The sequence below is a fragment of the Brassica napus genome, chromosome C2, assembly GCF_020379485.1.
Source record: "Brassica napus cultivar Da-Ae chromosome C2, Da-Ae, whole genome shotgun sequence".
NCBI lineage: Eukaryota > Viridiplantae > Streptophyta > Magnoliopsida > Brassicales > Brassicaceae > Brassica > Brassica napus.
The window spans coordinates 22,198,536-22,220,179 of record NC_063445.1 but is presented as its reverse complement, the minus strand read 5'-3'; the positions used below and the strand labels follow the sequence as shown (position 1 = coordinate 22,220,179).

The 21,644-nt window shown below is 31.8% G+C and overlaps 3 protein-coding genes and 1 long non-coding RNA gene across 4 annotated transcripts; 1 reads left to right on the top strand and 3 right to left on the bottom strand.

Annotated features, from left to right (window-relative positions):
* The first annotated feature begins 5,948 nt into the window (after positions 1 to 5,948).
* On the top strand, positions 5,949 to 10,675 carry LOC106421384 (protein DETOXIFICATION 54). The gene is made up of 2 exons (XM_013862236.3): positions 5,949 to 9,719; positions 10,011 to 10,675. Exons 1-2 carry the CDS (start codon positions 8,772 to 8,774, stop codon positions 10,569 to 10,571), a joined length of 1,509 nt encoding a protein of 502 aa, XP_013717690.1. The 5' UTR covers positions 5,949 to 8,771; the 3' UTR covers positions 10,572 to 10,675.
* A 201-nt stretch (positions 10,676 to 10,876) lies between these two features.
* LOC111198327 lies at positions 10,877 to 12,448 on the bottom strand. The gene is made up of 3 exons (XR_002661683.2): positions 12,370 to 12,448; positions 12,175 to 12,292; positions 10,877 to 11,790 (listed from the first exon to the last, which is right to left on the bottom strand). It is a non-coding gene; the product is annotated as an uncharacterized LOC111198327 (long non-coding RNA).
* A 151-nt stretch (positions 12,449 to 12,599) lies between these two features.
* Positions 12,600 to 15,292, bottom strand: LOC106410967 (nucleolin 1-like). The gene is made up of 12 exons (XM_048748844.1): positions 15,284 to 15,292; positions 15,086 to 15,144; positions 14,894 to 15,011; positions 14,727 to 14,815; positions 14,626 to 14,649; positions 14,472 to 14,535; positions 14,318 to 14,376; positions 14,121 to 14,238; positions 13,936 to 14,022; positions 13,672 to 13,742; positions 13,472 to 13,589; positions 12,600 to 13,356 (listed from the first exon to the last, which is right to left on the bottom strand). The coding sequence occupies exons 1-12, from the start codon at positions 15,290 to 15,292 to the stop codon at positions 13,303 to 13,305; spliced, it is 870 nt and encodes a 289-aa protein (XP_048604801.1). The 3' UTR covers positions 12,600 to 13,302.
* LOC111198328 lies at positions 15,110 to 16,113 on the bottom strand. Its single transcript, XM_048748437.1, has 2 exons — positions 15,547 to 16,113; positions 15,110 to 15,465 (listed from the first exon to the last, which is right to left on the bottom strand). The coding sequence occupies exons 1-2, from the start codon at positions 15,694 to 15,696 to the stop codon at positions 15,292 to 15,294; spliced, it is 324 nt and encodes a 107-aa protein (XP_048604394.1). The 5' UTR covers positions 15,697 to 16,113; the 3' UTR covers positions 15,110 to 15,291.
* Positions 16,114 to 21,644: the final 5,531 nt, after the last annotated feature.

Sequence of the window (21,644 nt, the reverse complement as noted above, 5' to 3'; positions counted from 1 at the left end):
TTCGAGAGAACTATTAAAAACCATATGATATTTTTTAAGAAGTTTGATCAAAATATACATTTTTAATTCGAGAGAACTATTAAAGATCATATGATATTTAGTGATAAAACTAGTTTCAATAAATGGAAAATAAATTTAAGTTAACCTAGATATATTTTATTATTATGAATTTTAATTTTTTTAAATAATAATCGAGCTTTTAAATATTATTAGTATCGGAGTGGTCACATTCACTGTCTAAGCCGGCTTATGACGTACGAGACCTTGACGATATAATATATGTTGAATTCGGAAGACACATGCTTTCGTCAGGGTGTTTTTAATTAACTCTATATACTTTAGTCGACAAGCCGAAACGTAAATAAATGCCTATAAAGCAAGAAAACATATTAATTAAGTGTTAGTGATGTTTTAAGAAGCATATTGATCGTGTCGTATTATCGGACACGTCAGTTGTCACTACTGGGTTTATAGGTAGCCGTACATGCATATTCAAGTCTTTGTTAACATATAAATATAATCATTAACACCAAATTAGTTGGTGTTGTCTTGTGATGACTAGTGACATATAGACCATTTTTATGGGGAGTTTTTGAGTGAGTGTTTCATTAATCAAAAAGAAGAAATATTAAAAAGTAGTAGAGAAGGAGAGAACAATTTCTTAAATGAGAAAATACAAAAACTTATGAGAAGTTATAGAAACATTTATCCTTTTATTACTGACATATTTTAAAAGAATTTATTATTTAATCCTATCCAAATTATTATAACATACTGCTAAATTTACGAAAGAGATTTTCATTAGTTTTTCAACAATGAAAATGTTTTTATTAAGCATATTTCTGTAGTGTTGTATTGCAGATTTTATTCAAAAAATCAAAGCAACATAAGTTTGATGTTAAATAAAAATTTTGATTAGACGAATAAGCAAGATCCTTTATTAATATATTGGAATTATTTTATCAATTATTTTAAAAATGGTGCTAACATAACTAAAAAGTTATACAATTTTTTTGGAAACATAAGTATTGATAACGATAGTTTCTTTAATAATATGATATTTTGACTAAAACCTTAAATTATTAATTCGATACACACCATTATTTTAGTAGGAAAACAATAACATTTGAAAGTAAGTGATTGTCTTCTAGCAGTTGAATCAAGATGGTATATATATATATATATTTTTTCTAGAACAGGATGGTGAAAATTTTGATCAATATATATGTCGGAACCATAGGCTGAATCCCACTAGCTATAGATCTTCATTGTTAGATTTTCATTTTCCCATTGTAGATGCTTCAAGCAGCAAAAGCAGATGAATGAATTTATTCGCTTGCAAACCTTGGACGATGGATTCTAATTTTTTTTGTACTTAATCATTCATATTCAGCCTAATAACAGAATTAGTTTTCTTTCCTTCTTACTCTATATAATGAGTATCACACATTTATATAATGGATTTTGTTTTTATAAATTAATTGAATAAAAACTATTTTTAAATTTGTCTTTTTTAAATCATAAATTCGTTTTTGAAAACCAACATCTCGTAAAATGAGAAAAAATGTTTTAGTCAGACATTTTTGGTAACCCAACTTGTGACATTGATATAAATTGTGGTTTAAAAAAGGCATTGATATAAATTATTATCTTTTATATATTAAAACAGAAGTCACAACTTTGATTCATGTGTGATTTTTTTAAAAATTGACCTAATAGACCTATTCCTAAAAAATCATGTTACAGTTAATCTCTAATCTTATCATTTAAATTTTGGACCTACTAGAAATTTTTATTAGGCTATCAATAATTGGATTTAAACAATAGATGATTCACTGGATTAATAGATAGTATAAAATAAATAAATATAATTTAATGTTGTAATACTATACCTCCATATGTTAAATATTTAAATATTTGGCGATGTTAACTTTTAAAATTATAAAAAAAAATTTTAAATAACAAAAATCATATTATCTAACAATGATTAATCTTTACTACCTTAAAACAATGAAATTTTTTTTTAAATTATATAGTTTATTTTAAAAATTAAACAAAAACTAAATGTTTAATTATTTACTCGATAATATAAATCTATGAAGCGAGAAGTTTAATTTTTTAAAAACTTTCTAAATTTGTGAAATGTTACAATATCTTTGAATATGACAATAAAACAATATTTTACTAAACTTTATATATATAGTTACGATTTTAATAATGAAATAATAATCCGAAAATATATATATAGAAGAAGATACAAATACATGTGAAAGTTTGAAACAATCTATTCAATAAAAAAATATACCGTAAACTTATTATGTTTTAAAAATTGATTGGAACATATATATTATAATATATACCAATTTAGAATTAAAAATAAAATATTTATATAAAAATAAATGAAAACAAAAATCCGCGCGGTTGCGCGGGTCGAGATCTAGTTAATATTAAATTTAAAATAAATTAAGTATTTAGAATAAATCATATTAATATCATTAATTAGATTAAAAAAATGACTGTTGACAAATAGAATTTATATCAATGTTTTTTTTGGTAATATAATTTATGATTTTAATATTATATATTTTAAATACTTAATTTATTTTAAATTTAATATTAATAATAATCTCTATCAATGTCACAAGTCGGGTTACCAAAAATGTCTAACTAAAATAACCTTTTCTCATTTTACAAGACATTGGTTTTCAAAATTGAATTTATGATTTCAGAAAAGACATAAATAGTTTTTCTTCAATTAATTTATAAAAAATCCATTATATAAATGTTTGATACTCATTGACAAAAAAAAAAAATGTTTGATACTCAGTATACAGAGTAAGAATGAAAAGAAAATAAATTATGTTATTAGACTGAATATGAATGATTAAGTGCAAAAAAATGTATAATCCATCGTCCAAGGTTCCAAGCGAATAAATTCATTCACATTTAACACCCATTGTTTTTTATGTTTGAACACACTATTTTTTCATTCTTTGGTATTTATAGCAGTTTTTTATGAATCGAATGTTAGTTTTGCATGTTGAAATATCTTAAATATGGTAGGTGTTTAAGGAAGTAAAGGTTGGGAAGGTTTCATCCCTTAAACAATTTTCAAGATATTTCTATATATTTTGTGTTAAAAAAAAAGATATCTCTATACTTTTCAAAAAAAAAATGGTGTTAATGTCATTTCTATTGTATTTAAAAATGTTATTTTTTCTCTATAATATAGAGATGTTACAAATATTTTTAACTATAGATCTCTTTTTTTTTTCTCCAACAACTAGAGATCTTTAGTAAGTTTTTTATCTGCCTCTAACTACATATTCTTCTTAGTCTTTCATAAGCTATTTATGGTGTATGTCCTTAATCTTATTGTTTTCAAACTTTTTTCTCAAAATGTTTAACCTTAAAATCATAATTTTGTAATTATATTATGTATTAGAATACCTTTTGGCTACATACTCATGCAATTGCATGACCGTTGATTTGCATGATATAATGCTGATTGTCTCACCCATGATTTTAATCTTGTACCGTGCGGGTAGAGCGTTTCTCATTCACCCAATTTAGTCTTCAATCATGGCACAACCAGGTTGTAAATTACATCAGAGCATGCTGCATCTATATACATCGCAGTTTACAATGTCTTGTTGATGGTTATGATTTTATATGAAATCATAACACAGACATAGACTAACATTAAATTCATGGTGATACGTTTTCTGTTATACTACTTCAATGAAATTAATAATTAATGCTAGCTTAAATGTTTTAAAATATAGTAAAATAGCGTTAAATATGTAACGTAGATTTGTTAATATTATTAATTTATTTAATAGGTAACATTTCATCATCCTATCTTTCTGTTTTTGTTTTATATTGTTTACAAGTGTAGTACATATAAAAGTTTGAGTGTGATCCTTATCAAAGATAGCACAAAAACCCAACAACTAAAACACAATGGAAATTGCAATATTATTTTAATCAGTATGCTGAATTTAAAATAATATCTTATAAACAATAAAAAATAAAATAAAATTGGTTTCTCATACCTTTCACCCCTTAGTTCACTCAGGCACCCCATCATTTTTGGTTTTCTTTATTCTCTACCGGCACAAGATCAACATAAAAACAGCAGATATCAATATTTGTTTTCTTAGTACATTATTTTGTCCGACTCTATTTTTACTTTAATAGCATTTATAGTATCTAATCTACTACACCATATTGCATCTATTAGCATATTTTCTTGCTGTTCATTTGAGTACATTATCTCCTTAGATGGTACAAGTATTATAATCTTTGACGTTTAAATACATGCATGGCTTTCTCTATACACGAATTTTCAAAATTGTATTTCAATTTCAACAAACAAAAAAAATACTATGATGCAAGTGAAATGATTAAATGAATGGTCAGATGAGACCATTAAACTAAGACAACAAAGGAATATCTAAGCCTGTAATTATATTTTGAAGGCTCATTTTTTTCTTAAAGTACGTTCATATTATGTATACGTTTTTTGGTATTAATTTGGAGGTATTCCAGACATATGAAAAAATTCAGACTAAACAGAAGATATAACTCATGGATAGATTCTCTTTTCGTCTATTTAAATTAACGTGCAGAAAGCAAAGATTCATATTTATGTGAGTGTCCAGAACAATATGACTAAATTTTACGTAAATATCAAACCTGAAACATGTTGGCGTTCCAAACTCGTTCCTTTACCACCAAATTTTTCTTGAGTTCACCGGCCAATAATAGTTTCCCATTTCATATTCCGTTTTTGAAAAAAGAAACAAAATAATAATAATTTGCCAAGTCATAATAAAAATGTAAAAATAAATAAAAATACTAATAGCTGCCAAAAGAAAGGAAACTAGACTTTGACCCGCGTGCCCGCGCGAGTTTTGAATTTTTTTTAAATATAAATTAATCTCTCCGTTCCTAAAAGATATATGTTTTAGAATTTTCACATTTTTTTAATAAAACATATTAAAATTTAGCTATAAATGCATAGTTTTTTGTAATTTTATATTTCCTATATTTTAAAACAATAAGATTTTAAGAAATGCAATTAGTGTTCTTGAACTTCACAATTTCTCATTATTAGTTGAAAAAAATTACATTGAAATATATAAAATATGTATATTTTTGAAATAAATTTTTTCTCTAGAATATGGATCTTTTAGGAACGGAGTGACATTTTTAAACACATAGTTTATTTAGATATTTTTAGGTGCCTACAGATCTATTCGAACTGATAATTTCCTGACTTAAATCCCTTCTAGAAATTTATATATATGTTCGATAGTTATTTAAATTTAGAACCTACGAATCATATTCGAATGAATACTTGGATGTCCATGTCTAACTGATTCTGAAACAAATAAGTAATCACTTTTATTTTATTTTTATCACGAATGAAACAATATTGTTAGTTTTTTTTTTTGCAATCATTGTTTTTTATTTGTTCATAATATTTTATCAAAACTTTTATAACTTGTGCAGTTTCTTTTTTATGAAATTATACTAATCATATATTAACCACTTCCTTTTTGTTAATTAATTTCAAAATCCAACAACATATTGAAAAGTTTTTTTTTTCAAATATAGTATGAATTATTATTAATTATATTAATTTTTGAATATTTTATCCTCTAAATATCTATATGTGACTAAACAAAACAAAATAATACTATATTTGCAAATTATTGTTTTATTAAATATATTAAATACTGTAATTAATTAGGATATATTTTGGCATATTGGGTTTAGCTTTGTCCACACATTTTTATGATGGAAAATTAGGTCATATAACCAAAAAAAACTATAATTCACTAAATAACCAAAACTCTATTTCTTTCTTCCTTTCTCTTTCTACCATTTTACTATAAAACTAATTTTCCCTTTTTTTTTGGTTATTTCATAAATAAACCCTTTATGATAGAGGAAAGGGATAACATATCACGCTCTAGGATATATTATATCAATTAGTGGCTACCTTAAATTTAGGAAATCTTTATGCATGAGTTCATATATGGTGGATATGCAGATTTTAATTTAAATTGGTTGACAATATTTACGTAATACTTTAATACGTACGATTTATTGTGTGTCTTCTACTTTGGAAAGTGTAAATATTGTTTACATATTTGACCAGATTTTTGGGATATCAGTTAATATCTTGGGTTAATCTGGAAAATATATCGCATGTGATATCAACAACAGATCTGTATCATTTATTAAACAGTATGATTTTTCGGATCAAATAATAGATATTGGGCTTCGGAAATATCTTAATGATCAGGCCAACCAGTAAGTAAGAAAAAATTGCAGTGGCATAGAAGGTAAATATTAAGCAAGATTAATGGTGAAATTATATTTGTACTTCAGTTTTAATAGATTAGATATTTTTAACAATGTTAACTCGTCAACAAAATACTTAACCCTAAATCTTAAACCTTTGGGTAAACTTTAAATCTATACGTAAACCCTAAACTCTTGGGTAAAATAATAAATCTTTGGGTAAATTTTAAACTTTTGGGTAAATTCTAAACCCTAGGGTTTAGAGTTTTGCTGACAACATTTAAGGTCTAGTGTTTAGAATTTACCTAATGGTTTAGGGTTTATCCAAGGCGTTAATTTTTTTTTTTTTAAAATCGTTCTTTTGCAGGTACTATTATTTTTTATTTATTATATTTTTAAAACATAATATTACTTAAATTCTTATTATTTTGTTTTCTTTTTAAAAAAAAAAACTGAATATGAGATGACAAACTATTAATGGTTGGTGAATCAATGTTCACTTTAAAGAATGAACCCAAGAAAAAATCTTTACCACCCTACCATAAGGCCCCATGCATATTTTGTATATCTTTCTTAACTTTTAATGTTATTTTAAAATTTTAATAATAATATGCAACGGAAAAAGGTCAGTATTCACTCAATGTTTATTTGAGAATTTGTTTCTGTAAATTAATACTAGCAAATTGAGGAAATATATACGCCAAAATCAAATGCAGGTTAGGCTCTAGAAAACCTTAAATTAGTTTATTTAAATAGATTTCCAAATAATGTATCACTCCGTTCATCTCATATATATATATATATAAAAGATGATTTTCCTGTGCTCATGTACGGATATAATATTTATAAAATAAATATATTATAATAATAAATTAATAGTTTATTTTCATTTTTAAATCATTTGTTTTTTTTCTCAGTCCCTCATCTTTTAAAGTTTATCATCTAGAACTGTTGCTCTTTCTTCTATCTTTATGCTTGTTTTTGGCTTAAGTGCTTCATGTTGCTATCTTTAGAAAAAGTTGTTTCACTGTATGATCCATAGATTGTATCTTTTCTTTTAATTTTAATTAGAAATCCTTTTAAAGAAATTTAGTCATTTTATAATTTATATTAATAATATTATGTTGTTTTAATATACATGTGATTTTGGATACATAGCATCTAGCCGGTTTAATTATCACTTGGATATAGTATTAGATTACATCAATTTCTTCGAATTCAACCATTATATTTTTTCTAAATATATTAAAAATTATTTGTTATTTACATTTAGATTGGTTATTCTCTTACATATGTAAATATATTTTATTAAGATTATGGTATAATATAATATATATATTATTTTGAAGATCAAACTGGAAAAATTAAACAAAAATGTTAATCGATTCAAAATTACACAAATGAATATGAAAAAAATATTTTGAAATCTGATGCATATATTTTACAAATGAAGTAAATTGTAGCAATTAGTTCGTATTTTATATTTATTTGTTAATGTGTTTTTTAGTTAGATCTTTGATTTTGGATATAAAAAATTTGATTAGTCCAATTACTAATTTTGTGGGTATATTTAGTGACATATATTTTTCAAATTGAAGTATAGTTATTTTAATTCCTGTTAAGCCAAATTGAATTTGATATTTATTTATCGGATTAGTTTATTTTTTCATCTTTGATGGTAATAATATTTTTGGACTTTTTAGGATAATTTATATATGTTGATTTTCCAAAATATATTAAAAATATAGCAATGATAAGTATAGAGATAACAGATAAAATTTTGAAAGCTCGTAAATTAACATTTACAATAATTAAAATAATTTATCAATTCTAAGTAATTTTATATCTTAGATTTATAAATGGTAAACTGAAATTTATTTAAAAAAATCTTAAACATAATAATTCAAATTTGCTTAAGTACTTTTATTATTGGTATGTTGGATTGCACAATTATAAGGAAAATAAAATTTTAAAAGCAAACTGAATATTAAGTAGAAAGATTTTTTTAATAGTGGTAAGATTTAATATTTTTATTTCATCAAAGGTTTTTTTGTAAATAACCATTGTGATAATTACGTGAGCGCACACGTAGAAAACTGACTTTTCAAATAATATATATATATATAATTCTCGTAAGAAAAAGAGATTTATGATATTTGGGAAAAAATGATATATTATTGTTAAGTGTATAATAATCGAATCAATCATTAAAAATTGTTTAAAAATGTCAAAGCATATTAGAATAGGCAAATCTTAAATGTTTTTAAAATGATGATATTTTTCTTGGAACTCTTTCTCCTCTATTTATTGCAGTTTTCCTCCTTTCACTTTCAGGAGACAAACGAACTGATCATTATTTCATCCGTTTTTCTTTTCTTTCCCTTACCTTTCTAGCTTCTCTGTTTAACCTTAAAGCTCGCAACACTATCAGAGCTCTGTTTCACAGTTTCAGAACAATGGAGGAACAAAACCAACCAGACAATTTCTCTTCCTATAAACATCCAACTTTTCCTCAAGTCATAGAGGAGCTAAAAGAGCTCTGGGCTATGGTTTTACCGATCACAGCAATGAACTGTCTAGTCTACGTACGCGCCGTCGTCTCCGTCCTCTTCCTCGGCCGTCTCGGTAGCCTCGAGCTAGCCGGAGGAGCTCTCTCAATCGGTTTCACCAACATCACAGGCTACTCAGTCCTCGTAGGACTCGCCTCGGGACTCGAGCCAGTATGTAGCCAAGCCTTTGGTAGCAAAAACTGGGAACTCCTCTCGCTCTCTCTCCACCGTATGGTCATGATTCTCTTGATCGCCTCCGTGCCCATCGGCCTGTTATGGATCAACCTCGGGCCCATCATGCTGTTCTTGGGCCAAGACCCGGGGATAACCGCTACAGCCGCAGAGTACTGCCACTACGCGCTTCCTGATCTTTTGACTAATACTCTGCTTCAGCCGTTACGGGTTTATCTAAGGTCACAGCGGGTGACGAAACCGATGATGTGGTGCACGTTAGCTGCTGTGGCATTCCACGTGCCGTTGAACTACTGGCTTGTGATGGTGAAGCGATGGGGTGTTCCTGGTGTGGCGACTGCTTCCGTTGTGACGAATTTGATTATGGTTATGCTTCTGGTGGGCTATGTTTGGGTTAGTGGGAAGCTGCAGAAGAGAGTTAGCGGGTCTATGGCGGCGGCTACGGTGGTGGAGTTGGTTGGAGGGTTGGGACCGTTGATGAGAGTGGCGGTTCCGAGTTGTTTGGGGATATGTTTGGAGTGGTGGTGGTATGAGATTGTGATTGTGATGGGTGGTTACTTGGAGAATCCTAAGCTTGCTGTGGCTGCTACTGGGATTTTGATTCAGACAACAAGTCTTATGTATACTGTTCCTATGGCTTTAGCTGGATGCGTGTCTGCTCGGGTACGTGTCTTGTCTTTATCACTCCACTGTGAAAAAAAATTGCATCACCTTCCATTAATAGGTGACACCGTGACACGTGATTGGACATAAACATACATGAAAATAAAATAAATGATTGGAAAGAAAGAAGTCAAGTATGGTGTATTTATTTGTTGCCAATCTCATGATACGCTTTAACCTCATTGAAACCCACTTGTCCTTCTCTGTTTCCTTTGAACGTGACAGAAGGTTGAGTTCAATAACCAGCTTGTAAGATTTGATTTCTTTTGGGTTTCATTAATATTCTCACAGGTTGGAAACGAGCTAGGTGCAGGTAGACCATACAAGGCGAGACTAGCGGCAAACGTGGCTCTAGCTTGCGCATTTGTAATAGGAGCATCCAATGTGGCTTGGACCGTGGTTCTAAAAGAGCGTTGGGCAGGACTTTTTACTGGCTACGAGCCACTCAAGGTGTTGGTTGCTTCGGTTATGCCAATTGTTGGGCTTTGCGAGCTAGGGAACTGCCCTCAAACTACGGGTTGCGGGATTCTAAGAGGGACAGGCCGGCCAACGATTGGGGCACATGTGAATCTTGGTTCGTTTTATTTTGTTGGGACGCCTGTTGCTGTTGGACTAGCGTTTTGGTTGAAGGTTGGGTTTAGTGGATTGTGGTTTGGGTTGCTGTCGGCCCAAGCGGCTTGTGCAGTTTCAATATTGTATGCAGTTTTGGCAAGGACAGATTGGGAAGGAGAAGCAATGAGGGCTATGAGGATGACGAGTTTGGAGATGAGGAAAGTTGGGAAGGACGAAGAATCATCGTCATTGTTGGATGATCGCAATAGGAGTGATGAGAAGTTGGGTGGTGTCTTGTAATAAATCGGATCAGTTGTGGGGTAAAGCAAAGACTTGAGAGACTTATTGTTGTTTTCGACTTGTTTATGTTTTGTGTTTTTTAAGTGCATTTGCTAATTGGAATCTTTCTTGGAAATTAAATCATTTTTAAAACGTTGAATTCTGATTAATAATACTGTTTTTAAAAGGAATATTGGATTTCGAAGTTATGGCAACGAGAAGGAATATTATTCCAGTGTTTCAAAAAAAAAAAGAAGGAATATTGGATATGGCATTTTGCCAGAAATGATGAAAAGGAGAATATAATAAAAGCTTGTTTGAAACATTTTTGGTCATACTAAGCCAAACACCATTGAATGCATGCATATAGTCCTTTATCTTACTTTTAGTGATAAAAACATTTATGTAAATATTAGTTGTGTAATTATGGATTAACAAATGATGATGAGAAATGATACCATGATTCAAAGCCTGACACATACATAAAGTTGTTCCCAAAAACTTTGGGACATACCATTGTCTGTCATATTAGCCCAATACAAATGACTTCTTTTGTCGGATACATCAAGTCTCGACTGTGAATTTAGGAAACAATAAACATGTCAGCAACAAGAAATTCAGATTAGAAGGCCTAGTGTAATCACCCAACTTTTTGTTTTGTACAAAGGCTTTGAAATTGCTGTCTTTGCTAACAAAAGGACATGACTTGTGTTTGGAGGCACTGAGAAATCTTACATCACAGAAAATATTTTAAGAAAAATATAAAGGTTGGATTGTATCACAAGTTATAGACACCAAAGAACTTCATCTTCTTCTTCGATCAGTCTTTGTCAGAGAAGGTAATCTTATTACCGCAGAAGACTGCCTCCTCTTTCCTCAGCTCCGATTTGCTCGGCAAACCAAAGCCTTCTCGTCGAAGCTTGTCTTCATACCTGGAATAATATCAAAAACCATTGTCATATATACCCAAAAACTTCACAAATGTGGTTTTGATAATAAAAAGCAAAAAAGGTAAATAGTTAAATCTCTTACCAAAGCTTCTCCGCAAGGTCTGCAAGGTTGCACCTAATTAACAAAAGTTGATAACGTTAATCTTTCTGGATATGGCATAAAAACTATAGCATTAGGTTTAGAGAAACAAATTTCCATATGGAAAATCGCTTTACTTGGGTCGGAAAAAGTATGGAGCTTTCTCGGCCACCTTGACATAAATAGCACAACCACTCTTCTCTTGCACAGCCTATAGTACAGGGCCGGACCTGAATAGAAGCCCATCAAATATGTGCTTTGGGGCCCAAAGAAAATATATATGTTTTAAGGACCAATAATAAACAAAGAGATCATGTAGCTCTACTGGTAACTTTACTCTCAGTGCGGAAATGGACCCGGGATCAAATCTCCCAACTGTTTTTTCATTATTTTCACTGTTTTTATGAAATAAAAGGGCCAAAAATAATTTTTTGCTTGTGGACCAATATTTTCCAGGCCCGACCCTGCTAGTATAAAAGATTTTATCACTTTAATCGCAGTACCATTCTTCTCTCGTATATTTTTCATCTAAGTATAAACCAGTCCCCAAATGACTACTTCAATACTTTTCATCATTACTATAAATGACTCTCACCTTCTTTGCTTCCTCAGCAGAAGCAAACTCAACAAAGCCACAGCCCAGAGACTCACCCCTGTGGTCTACTATAAGTCGAACACGAACAACTTCTCCAATACATTTGAAGATATTGATGCTGTAAAATAAAGGATAAAATATCAACTATCAAAAACTTGCTCCAAGAACAAAGCGGAAATTAAAGGTGCCACTTACATATTTGACATGCTACAATTTTCTTTTTTCATAGAGACTGTGGCAAAAAAGACCGTCGTTTTCATCGAGTTAACATCCTGAGTTTAACAGCCAAGTGTGTTAGCACGACTCTTAAGAGAAAAGGAGGATTTGATGTGCATAACAACAAAAAGAAGAATCATCCCAGAGACGTCATCTTTTGACTTTGTGGCTCATCAAGAGAGCCGTGCGAACATTTGTGACTAACAGAAGCGTGGTTAGAACAAAATGTCCAAAATTTTAAATTACAGTTACAAAATACTATTGTTACGTAGCTATTTTTTTAAAACATCAACAATTAAAATGTTCATTTTAAAGTTCTAAATATAAAATTTTCTTTGCTGTAAAATTAATAAAAAAAATTCAAATGTTTTTAGTTATTTTAATATTTTTCTTAATCTTAAGTTTTATAAGATTAACAATTTTTTTTTTATCTTTTTGTTTATTTTACTTAACCAAAATTACTTAATCTTTTTCTTTATCTTAAGTTTTATAAGACTAACAATTTTTTATTTATTTATTTTGGTTATTTTACTATTAAAACTACCAGAATATCATTAGGTAGTCATTGGACCATTATAACCATAACAATCAACATCTATGGTTTTCTTCATTTAGTTTTGTTTTTTAGCAACCTTCTTGTAGTCTGTATTAAGCTTACCCAAATTACTGACATATATATATATATATATATATTCTCTATTATGTAGGATTAAAACAATAAAATTAATAAAAGATGATTTAATCAAAATAATAACTAATAAAAGTTGTCCTGATGAACTAAGAAAAGATGCCCAATTAATTTTAAAAAAAAACTGATGCCCTAAGCGAAAGCTTCATTTTTAACAATGGAGGCACGGCTCTGCTCATCAATAGATAGAAATAGGCTCAAAGACCTTATTATTGATTCCCTCTCTATTCTCTATCTATTTCTCTATCGTACAAATATTCGCCGTTCTTTTCCAGCGCCTACAAAAGAAAAAAATATAATTAGGAATCCGACTTGTATAATTCTCATCATAAGTTTACTCTAGTTTTCAATGACTACTAAAATAATTTTCATCATTACTAAAAAAACTCTCACCTTCTCTGCTTCGTTAGCAGAAGCAAACTCAACAAAGCCAAGCCTCACATGCTTGATCTTGGGGTTTACAATAAGTCGAACATGAACAACTTGGCCAATATCTTTGAAAAAATTGATGCTGTAAAATGGAGGATAAAAAAATATCAGTCATGAAAAAGATTTCACGAGAACAAAAGTGGTAGTTTAAGGTGCTAGCTTACATATCTGATATTTTAGTTTGTCCAGAGAAATGGGTAACACAGATCGTCTTATTTCTTACAGTGGCAACTGCCTGCATATAACAGGCAAAGTGTATCAGCACGACTCTCAGGAAAAAAAAAGACTTAAATTGCATATATAACAATAAAAAGCAGAGCCTCATCTAACGATTAATCCAAAAGTAAGAGATCTTTCCACTTTGTGTGCAACAGTTGTTTTATTAAAGGCTAAGCGTGACATATTTTGAGGGTAATAAGAAGAGGTACCTCAGAAACATTGGGAGTTTCATCACGTCTTTTCATCAACAAGATCTTATGATCGTGCAAATATTCACCATTCTTATTTTCCAGTGCCTGCGGTATAAAAGATTTAATCAGCTATGGTACTTTCAAGTAACCACTTTTATACTTTTAACACTTGTTTCATAATTACTAGAAAAAAAACTGATCACCTTCTTAGCTTGGTTAGCAGAAGCAAACTCAACAAAGCCACAGCCCACATGCTTACCCTCGTGGTTTACAATAAGTCGAACACTGACAACATCTCCAACATCTTCCAAGAAATTGATGCTGTAAAAGTAGATGGTAGAAAATCAGTCACGGAAAACTTGGTCAGAGAAGGAAAGTGGGAACTTAAGGTGCTACTTACATATGTAATATTTTAGTTGTTTGTGGAGAGAGATTGGCAATAAAGAGAACCGTAGCTTCCTGAATTTAACAGGCAAGTGCGTTAGCAAGACTCTTAAGGAGAAAATGACTTAAAATTGCACAACAACAAAAAGTAGCAAAATAAGAAGAGGTACCTCCGAAAACTTGGGACTTTCTTGTATCCTAAAGCTTTCCTGCTGAAGATAGTCTTCTTGGTACCTGGAATACATCAAAGAACATTTGTGGATATCTCCAAAAAAGCTGCACCCAATGTGCTCGTCTAAAGAGGCAAATAGTAAAATCACTTACCAAACCTTGTGATCTATGCAATACCTAATTAAGAAAAACAATAGTGTAACCACCAGTAATGGCATCAAAACTCTAGCAATCATAAATATAAATGAATATACTTGGGTGGAAGGCATAGAGCTCCCTTATGAGCCACATCCAGGAAAATCTTGCGTTTGTGCAAATATTCGTTCTTCTTCTTTTCCAGTGCCTAGAGCATATAAAGATTCAAATAACTACATGTATCATATGTAAACACTAGTGCATCAGTAATATGAACTAGTCTCACCTTCTTTGCTTGGTTAGCAGAAGCAAATTCAACAAAGCCTTCGCCCACACACTTTCCCTTGTGGGTAGCTTGAAGTAGAACACGAACAACTTGTCCAACATCTTTGAAGAAACGGATGCTGGAGGATGAAATATATATATATATACATCAGTATGAGAAACTAAACTAGTTCAAGTGAAGGGTGCTACTTACATATCTGATATTTTAGTTTGGGGAGGGAGATGAGCAACAAAGAGCGTCTTTTTAAGTTCCTGAATTTAAAAGCAAGATGTGTTAGCATAAAAAAGTGGTAAAGGCCTTCTTCAATTGCATACAAGAAGAGGTCTCCTGTTAGCAATTGGAACAAGATTTTGAGATAATAAGAAGATGCTTAATTGAATTAAAATATACAACAAACATTAGAATATACTTACGGCAGCTTTCTCAGGACTTTCATCAAGTCCTTCAACTGAGATTAAACTAGCCTCATTCTCCAACAACTCGACCCTTCCTTTGATCTCATCAGAAAATCCTTTTGCTGTCTCCTTCTCCTCCCTATGTCCCTTCAGAATAGGTTCGGTCTCCACTGTCACCTGGCCATATAAAAACCAAGATGCTTAACTGAACAACATAAAGCATAAATACAAAATATTCAAACTTACAGAAAATTATACCGAATTAGCCTCATCAGACAACAACCCAACCCTTGCTTCGATCTCCTTCTCAAATTTTTCTTTATGTTTCTTCAGAACCGGTTCGGTCCGCAAACCATCTTCCGGCTTTCGTTTACCCAATAAATTAGCTCTCTGGCTACAACTGGTCATGGAGAAGATGTAATACAGTGAGGGTTTATTTCCCGGGAAGAGGTGAGAGCAGAAATTAGTTTTAAATAACCCTAGGGAGAGCGTTATTTATAAAACAACATATCTTGTTTGGGCTGGGCTTTTATTGGTTGGGCTTATGTATACTATACTTTTGTAATTTGTTCTCTCGCCAACATTATCTTAAGTCGTTTTAGTTTATACTCCGTCCGTTTCCTAGCAGAAAAAAAATTTCGGTGCAAAATAAGTGTTTTAGTATTTCAATTAGGGGTGGGCGTTGAGGTACCCATTCGAGTTCGGTTTGGATCTATTCGAATTTCAGATTTTCAGGGTCAAAGATTTCAGCTCCATTCCACTACAAGAAAACATAATCTTAACGAGAGCGGTTTTCCTCGTGAGTTCGTCGTAAAAGAGGCTTTACGACGAATTAGCGAGGAACCGCGTTTGCTCGTTACTCATCTGTCGTAACACATATTTCCTCGCTAATTCGTCGTAACTTAGCGAGGAATATATTTCGTCGTAAAGACGAAGTAGATCATTTCCTCGTAAAGACCACGTCAATATTCCACGTAACGAGGTCGCTATATTTCCTCGTAAATACCTCGAAACGAGTTCTTCGTAAACTACACGTAAATACCTTGAAAGTGTTTCCTCGCAAAATACACGTAACGACCACGAAAGGATTTCCTCGTAAAATACTCGTTTATCTTTCCTCGTTATTTCCTCGTAAATGTTTTCTCGTAAAATACTCGTTTACTATTTCTCGTCATTTCCTCGTAAGGTTTCTACGTAAATAGGTCGTACATTAGCTACGAATTTACTTCGTTTTTATTATTTTACAGAATTTAAAAATATAATTAAAAAATAATTAAAATTATTTAATTTATTAATAAAATTAAAATTTAAAATAAAAATAAATCAATATGAAAATATTTTATATATAAATAAGTTTTGAATTTATAATACAACAACCGGAAAAAAAAAACTAAGGGTCGTTCATCGCCTGGTAGAATTCATCACTACTCCTCGTAACATCCGCCTCGTTATGTACGTCGGATGACTCGCCTTGAATGGGATGTTGCTATCGCATGTTCCTCAACATGGACTCCCATTCCGGATTTGTGGCCGCTATAACGTCCAAGAAGCCCTCGACTCCACCCATACGAGATTTTTTCGCGGCCAACTCGTTACGCAGTTGAGCGGACTCTCTACGCAGCTCAGTGACTTCATCATCCTGTCGCTGACCATAAGACGACGTTGCTCTCGGAACATCGTTGACGGAACCAATCCCCAACGTCCGTCTCTTTTTTTAGGTACAACCTTAAAAACAAAAAATAAATATTGTTAGTAAAAATTTAAAGTTATATTAAATGAATAATAAAAAATTAAAATTTTTGAAAATTTACCTCCTTGTAAATCTTATCCACTTCAAGTGTGGATAAGGTGACGGGTAATCCGTCGGTAGACTGCTGGGTCAGCTGAGTCTGGCGGTCTTCAACCCGAGCAACCACGTCGTTGTAGATTTGCTCGGACTTGCCATCTACAAATACGCCCGCCTTGTTCTTGTGGGTCCTCTCGTAAAGTTCCATAAGAGACGGGAGATGTCCCGTCTCTTTGGCCTAAAAAACATTTAAGAAAGTTAGAATAAAATATATATATTAAAAAATTTATTTAATAAAATATTTAATTACCATTTTCAAACGGACACCGGCGTGGGGTTTTTGGCCCGTAGTGTGAAGCATCGGCCCGTTTCCGTGCTCATCGACCGTGTTACGGGAGTTAGAGCAAGCCTGGGCGATTCTAATGGAATCAGGAAGGCGCCAATAACGAATGAGGCCATCCCACACATCCGTGGTGAGCTCAGCGGGTTTGCCACGCTCATATCCCTTCACGATCCAGTCACCCTTCCAGTTGGAGACCGTGTCCAACAAACAAACTTTCGCCTTCGCGTTAAACTTCTTCCTCACCCTCTCAGTAATCCCCAAGGCCCAATTATATTTTTGCTGTTGGAAAAAATAAATTAACAATTAGTTTTTTAGAAAGTATATATATAAATCATGAAAAAATTAAAGTATATATAATTAATTAATAGAAACTTACAGCGTAAATTTTGAACCACGTCTTTCTGACGTAGTGAGGCGTCTTACTCCAGTTCGGATGTGCCATGGAGAAGTAACCTTTGATCGTGTCGGTTACGTCCGATGCAAGACATCCATCAACCCCCCACCTGGAAAATATAAATTTAAAATATAAATTATTTTTTAATGTTTTAAAAGAATTTTAAACGAATTAAAAAAAAAATTAATGCAACATACCACAAAGTTCCGTCCGGTAGGTCTGGGTCGATGACTGGTAAACCTTCTCTGCCTGGCAGACGGAGAATGTCCTCTACAGTGTACTGCGAGTAAGGAGCACTCGGAGGCACCATCAAATCGGGATGAATATCGGCAGCCATCGGAGGTGCCATCGGAGGAGGCACAGGAGGAGGCATCGTCGGATGAGCCATCGGGGAAGGCACATGAGGAGCCGATGGTGCACTAGAAGAAGTAGACCCAGAGACTCTCTGAGTGTACTGAGTCTCGGGGACAGTCTCCTGACCCAAAGAACCGGGGGCTGAAGAAGAGGCCGGGTCTAAACGACTACCCGGCTCACCGAAGATCTCTCTGTAATGGGCAGTAAGTTTTCCTTTTCAAACCTGAGAAAAAAATTAAAATTTTAAAATTAACATCAATAGTATATTTCTCAACATTATCCACCTAATGAACACTAAATAACATAAAATCCGTAAACCTATCTAAATTCCTTATACTAACCACCTAATCTATCCTAAACTAACCAAATTAGAGAGGCTTACCATTGCTACGAAATGGAGAGGAAGTGGAGAGGAAGTAGAGAGGAAAGAAAGAGTGAGCGCTCGGGGGTATATATAAGATTACGTATCGTCGCAAATTCGTCGTAAGGTTACGACGAAATAGCGAGCAGTTACAAAGGCCCGTGTTTTTCAATACGAGGAAATTACGAAGAATCACAAAGGCCCGTGTTTTTATATACGAGGTATTAACGACGATTTTGCTTACGTGGAATTAACGAGCCTTGCTTTCCTATAAATATACCCACAACTCTCATTCTCAAACCACACACAAACTCCCAAATCACACCCTATCTCAAATCACATTCCTCAGCAAAATCCTATTCAAATTATAAATATTTGAAAAAAATAGGAAAGGGAGAAGATATTAGAATTCATGTGGGCGAGACTTACGTATTATAATTGCTGGAAGTCTTGCCACATGTTAATCTAGTATTTTTCTCCTTTTCTTTTTTTTTCTAGTTTTTACACTACGAGGTATTTACGCCGATTTCTGCTTACGTGGTCTTTACGACGATTTGGGCTTACGTGGAATTAACGAGTGTTTTGTTTAAATACTTTTACGTGGTGTTTACGACGATTTCTGCTTACGTGGAATTAACGAGTATTATGTTTAAATCCCTAAAATCCGAAACCTCAAAACCCCAAACCCCAAACCCCAAACCCCAAACCACAACCCCAAACCCCAAACCCCAAACCCCATATTCCAAGCCCCAAACCCCAAACCTGAAACCCCAAACCCCAAACCCCAAACTCCATATTCCTTATTTTCATATATTCCAAACCCCATCTTTATTTTTAAATTTCGTCGTTATTTCCTCGTTGGCTTACGAGGTATTTACGACGATTTCTACTTACGTGGAATTTACGACGATTTCTTATACGTGGTCTTTACGACGATTTGGGCTTACGTGAAATTAACGAGTGTTTTGTTTAAATCTTTTTACGTGGTGTTTACGACGAGTTCTGTTTACGTGGAATTAACGAGTATTATGTTTAAATCCCTAAAATCCGAAACCTCTAAACCCCAAACCCCAAACCCCAAACCCCAAACCCCAAACCCCATATTCCAAACCCCAAACCCCAAACCTGAAACCCCAAACCCCAAACCCCAAACTCCATATTCCTTATTTTCATATATTCCAAACTCCATCTTTATTTTTAAATTTCGTCGTTATTTCCTCGTTGGCTTACGAGGTATTTACGACGATTTATACTTACGTGGAATTTACGACGATTTCTTATACGTGGTCTTTACGACGATTTGGGCTTACGTGGAATTAACGAGTGTTTTGTTTAAATCTTTTTACGTGGTGTTTACGACGAGTTCTGCTTACGTGGAATTAACGAGTATTATGTTTAAATCCCTAAAATCCGAAACCTCTAAACCCCAAACCCCAAACCCCAAACCCCAAACCCCAAACCCCAAACCCCAAACCCCAAACCTCGTTACGTTATGAGGAAATAACGATGACTTTAGTTTTCCACGTAAGTTCCTCGTAAAATCGACGTAAATATACGAGGATTGTTTTTCCTCGTTAAATTTCCTCGTTAAGCATGTGTTTTCTTGTAGTGTTCGTCGGATCTTTGCAGGTTCGGTTCGAGTTTGGATAACCCATTAAAATTATTTTAAAAATTTTAAAATTCATTATATACTTTAAATTTCTCGAAATCTATAAAAAAATATTATATTACATATAAATTTGAATAACATATGTCAAAATACCTAAACTTAACATATAATTTGATTTGGTTTGAATATTTGGATAGATAATCAATAGATATTTTAAATATTTTTGGTGTTTTAAGTATATTTTAGCTATTTTAGATTTTTTTTTTTATTATAAGTATATATTTTCAAGTATTTTGGACAATTTAAAAATATCTTATATATTTTGGATGTTTTTAATAGACATTAAATCTAAAATATATTTATATAAGGGGGTATAGAAATCAATTTCAGATACATTCGGGTACCCGGAATACTTCGGTTCGGGTCGGGTTCGGTTCCGGTTCTTTAGATACTAAAATTTTGAATCCGTTCGGATATTTAATCAATTTCGGTTCGGATTCGTTACTACTTTTTCGGGTCAGATTCGGTTCGGTTCTTCGGATTCAGATTTTTTACCCAGCCCTAATTCCAATGCATAATTTATTAATTTTATTTTTTAGTTTATTTTTCTATTGGTTGAAATAGGGTTAGGTGTATGGATAATGATGTTTTATATAAAAAATATGCAAATTAAATGTTTTATTGAGTGACAGTTGATATGAAATAGATGGAGTAATAAAAAGCCTAAGTAATTTTTCTTCGAATATCATGAGGTTTGGAGTCGAAACTGTAATCCCTTAATAATTAATATCATTGTTCACGCTTAAAAAGTTGATCTTGATATGAATGAACTTTTGGAATAAACTGTATTTCATTTTAGATTAGTATCACTGTGTTAATGGCCACCTTATTGTCTGAGTTCTGTTCAAACGATCTTACATTCATCACTTCTTGTGCTCACTGCTTTTAATTTTCCTGCCGTTTAGTTTGTTCCTTTTTAGTTTCTATGATAAATGACCTAAGGAAATTCTCATAAATAGACTATTTTTCAAGTTTTGGTCACAAAAATAGACCACGAGCAGAATAATAACCAAAATATTTCATTTAATAGGTAAAAGTACACTAATACCCTAGATGTATAAAAAAATAAAAGAAAATAAAAAATAAAAAAAAATAATTTTTTTTTTATTGTTTTAGATTATATGTTTTCAAATTCGAACTTTTTTATAAATTTTTTTTTTTGAATTTTTCTTTTTTCGAAATTGTTTTTAATTTTTTTTTTAATTTTCTTTTTGTAATTCGAAAATACTTTTTGAAACTATTTTTAAAATTTTTATTTTCAAATTTTTAATATTTATTTTCTATATTATAAAATTTTAAACCTCAAACTCAAATCTCCACCCCCTTAACTCTAAACCCTAAGGTTTGGATTAGTTAACCCTAGGGGTATAAATATATATTTATCTCTTTAATGAAACATTTTGGTCATTTTGATTCTTAGAGTCTAATCATTTTGATTCTTTGAGTCTA

What these genes read in the sequence shown, in the direction of transcription:
- LOC106421384 (XM_013862236.3), top strand. Translation starts at nt 8,772, where the DNA reads ATGGAGGAACAAAACCAACCAGACAATTTCTCTTCCTATAAACATCCA. An exon ending in CTGGATGCGTGTCTGCTCGG is followed by an intron (nt 9,720 to 10,010) that starts GTACGTGTCTTG and finishes ATATTCTCACAG; the next exon opens with GTTGGAAACGAGCTAGGTGC.
- LOC106410967 (XM_048748844.1), bottom strand. An exon ending in CTGCTAACCAAGCAAAGAAG is followed by an intron (nt 14,816 to 14,893) that starts GTGAGACTAGTT and finishes TATATGCTCTAG; the next exon opens with GCACTGGAAAAGAAGAAGAA. An exon ending in TGCATAGATCACAAGGTTTG is followed by an intron (nt 14,536 to 14,625) that starts GTAAGTGATTTT and finishes GATGTATTCCAG; the next exon opens with GTACCAAGAAGACTATCTTC.
- LOC111198328 (XM_048748437.1), bottom strand. Translation starts at nt 15,696, where the DNA reads ATGACCAGTTGTAGCCAGAGAGCTAATTTATTGGGTAAACGAAAGCCG. An exon ending in TGTCTGATGAGGCTAATTCG is followed by an intron (nt 15,466 to 15,546) that starts GTATAATTTTCT and finishes TTATATGGCCAG; the next exon opens with GTGACAGTGGAGACCGAACC.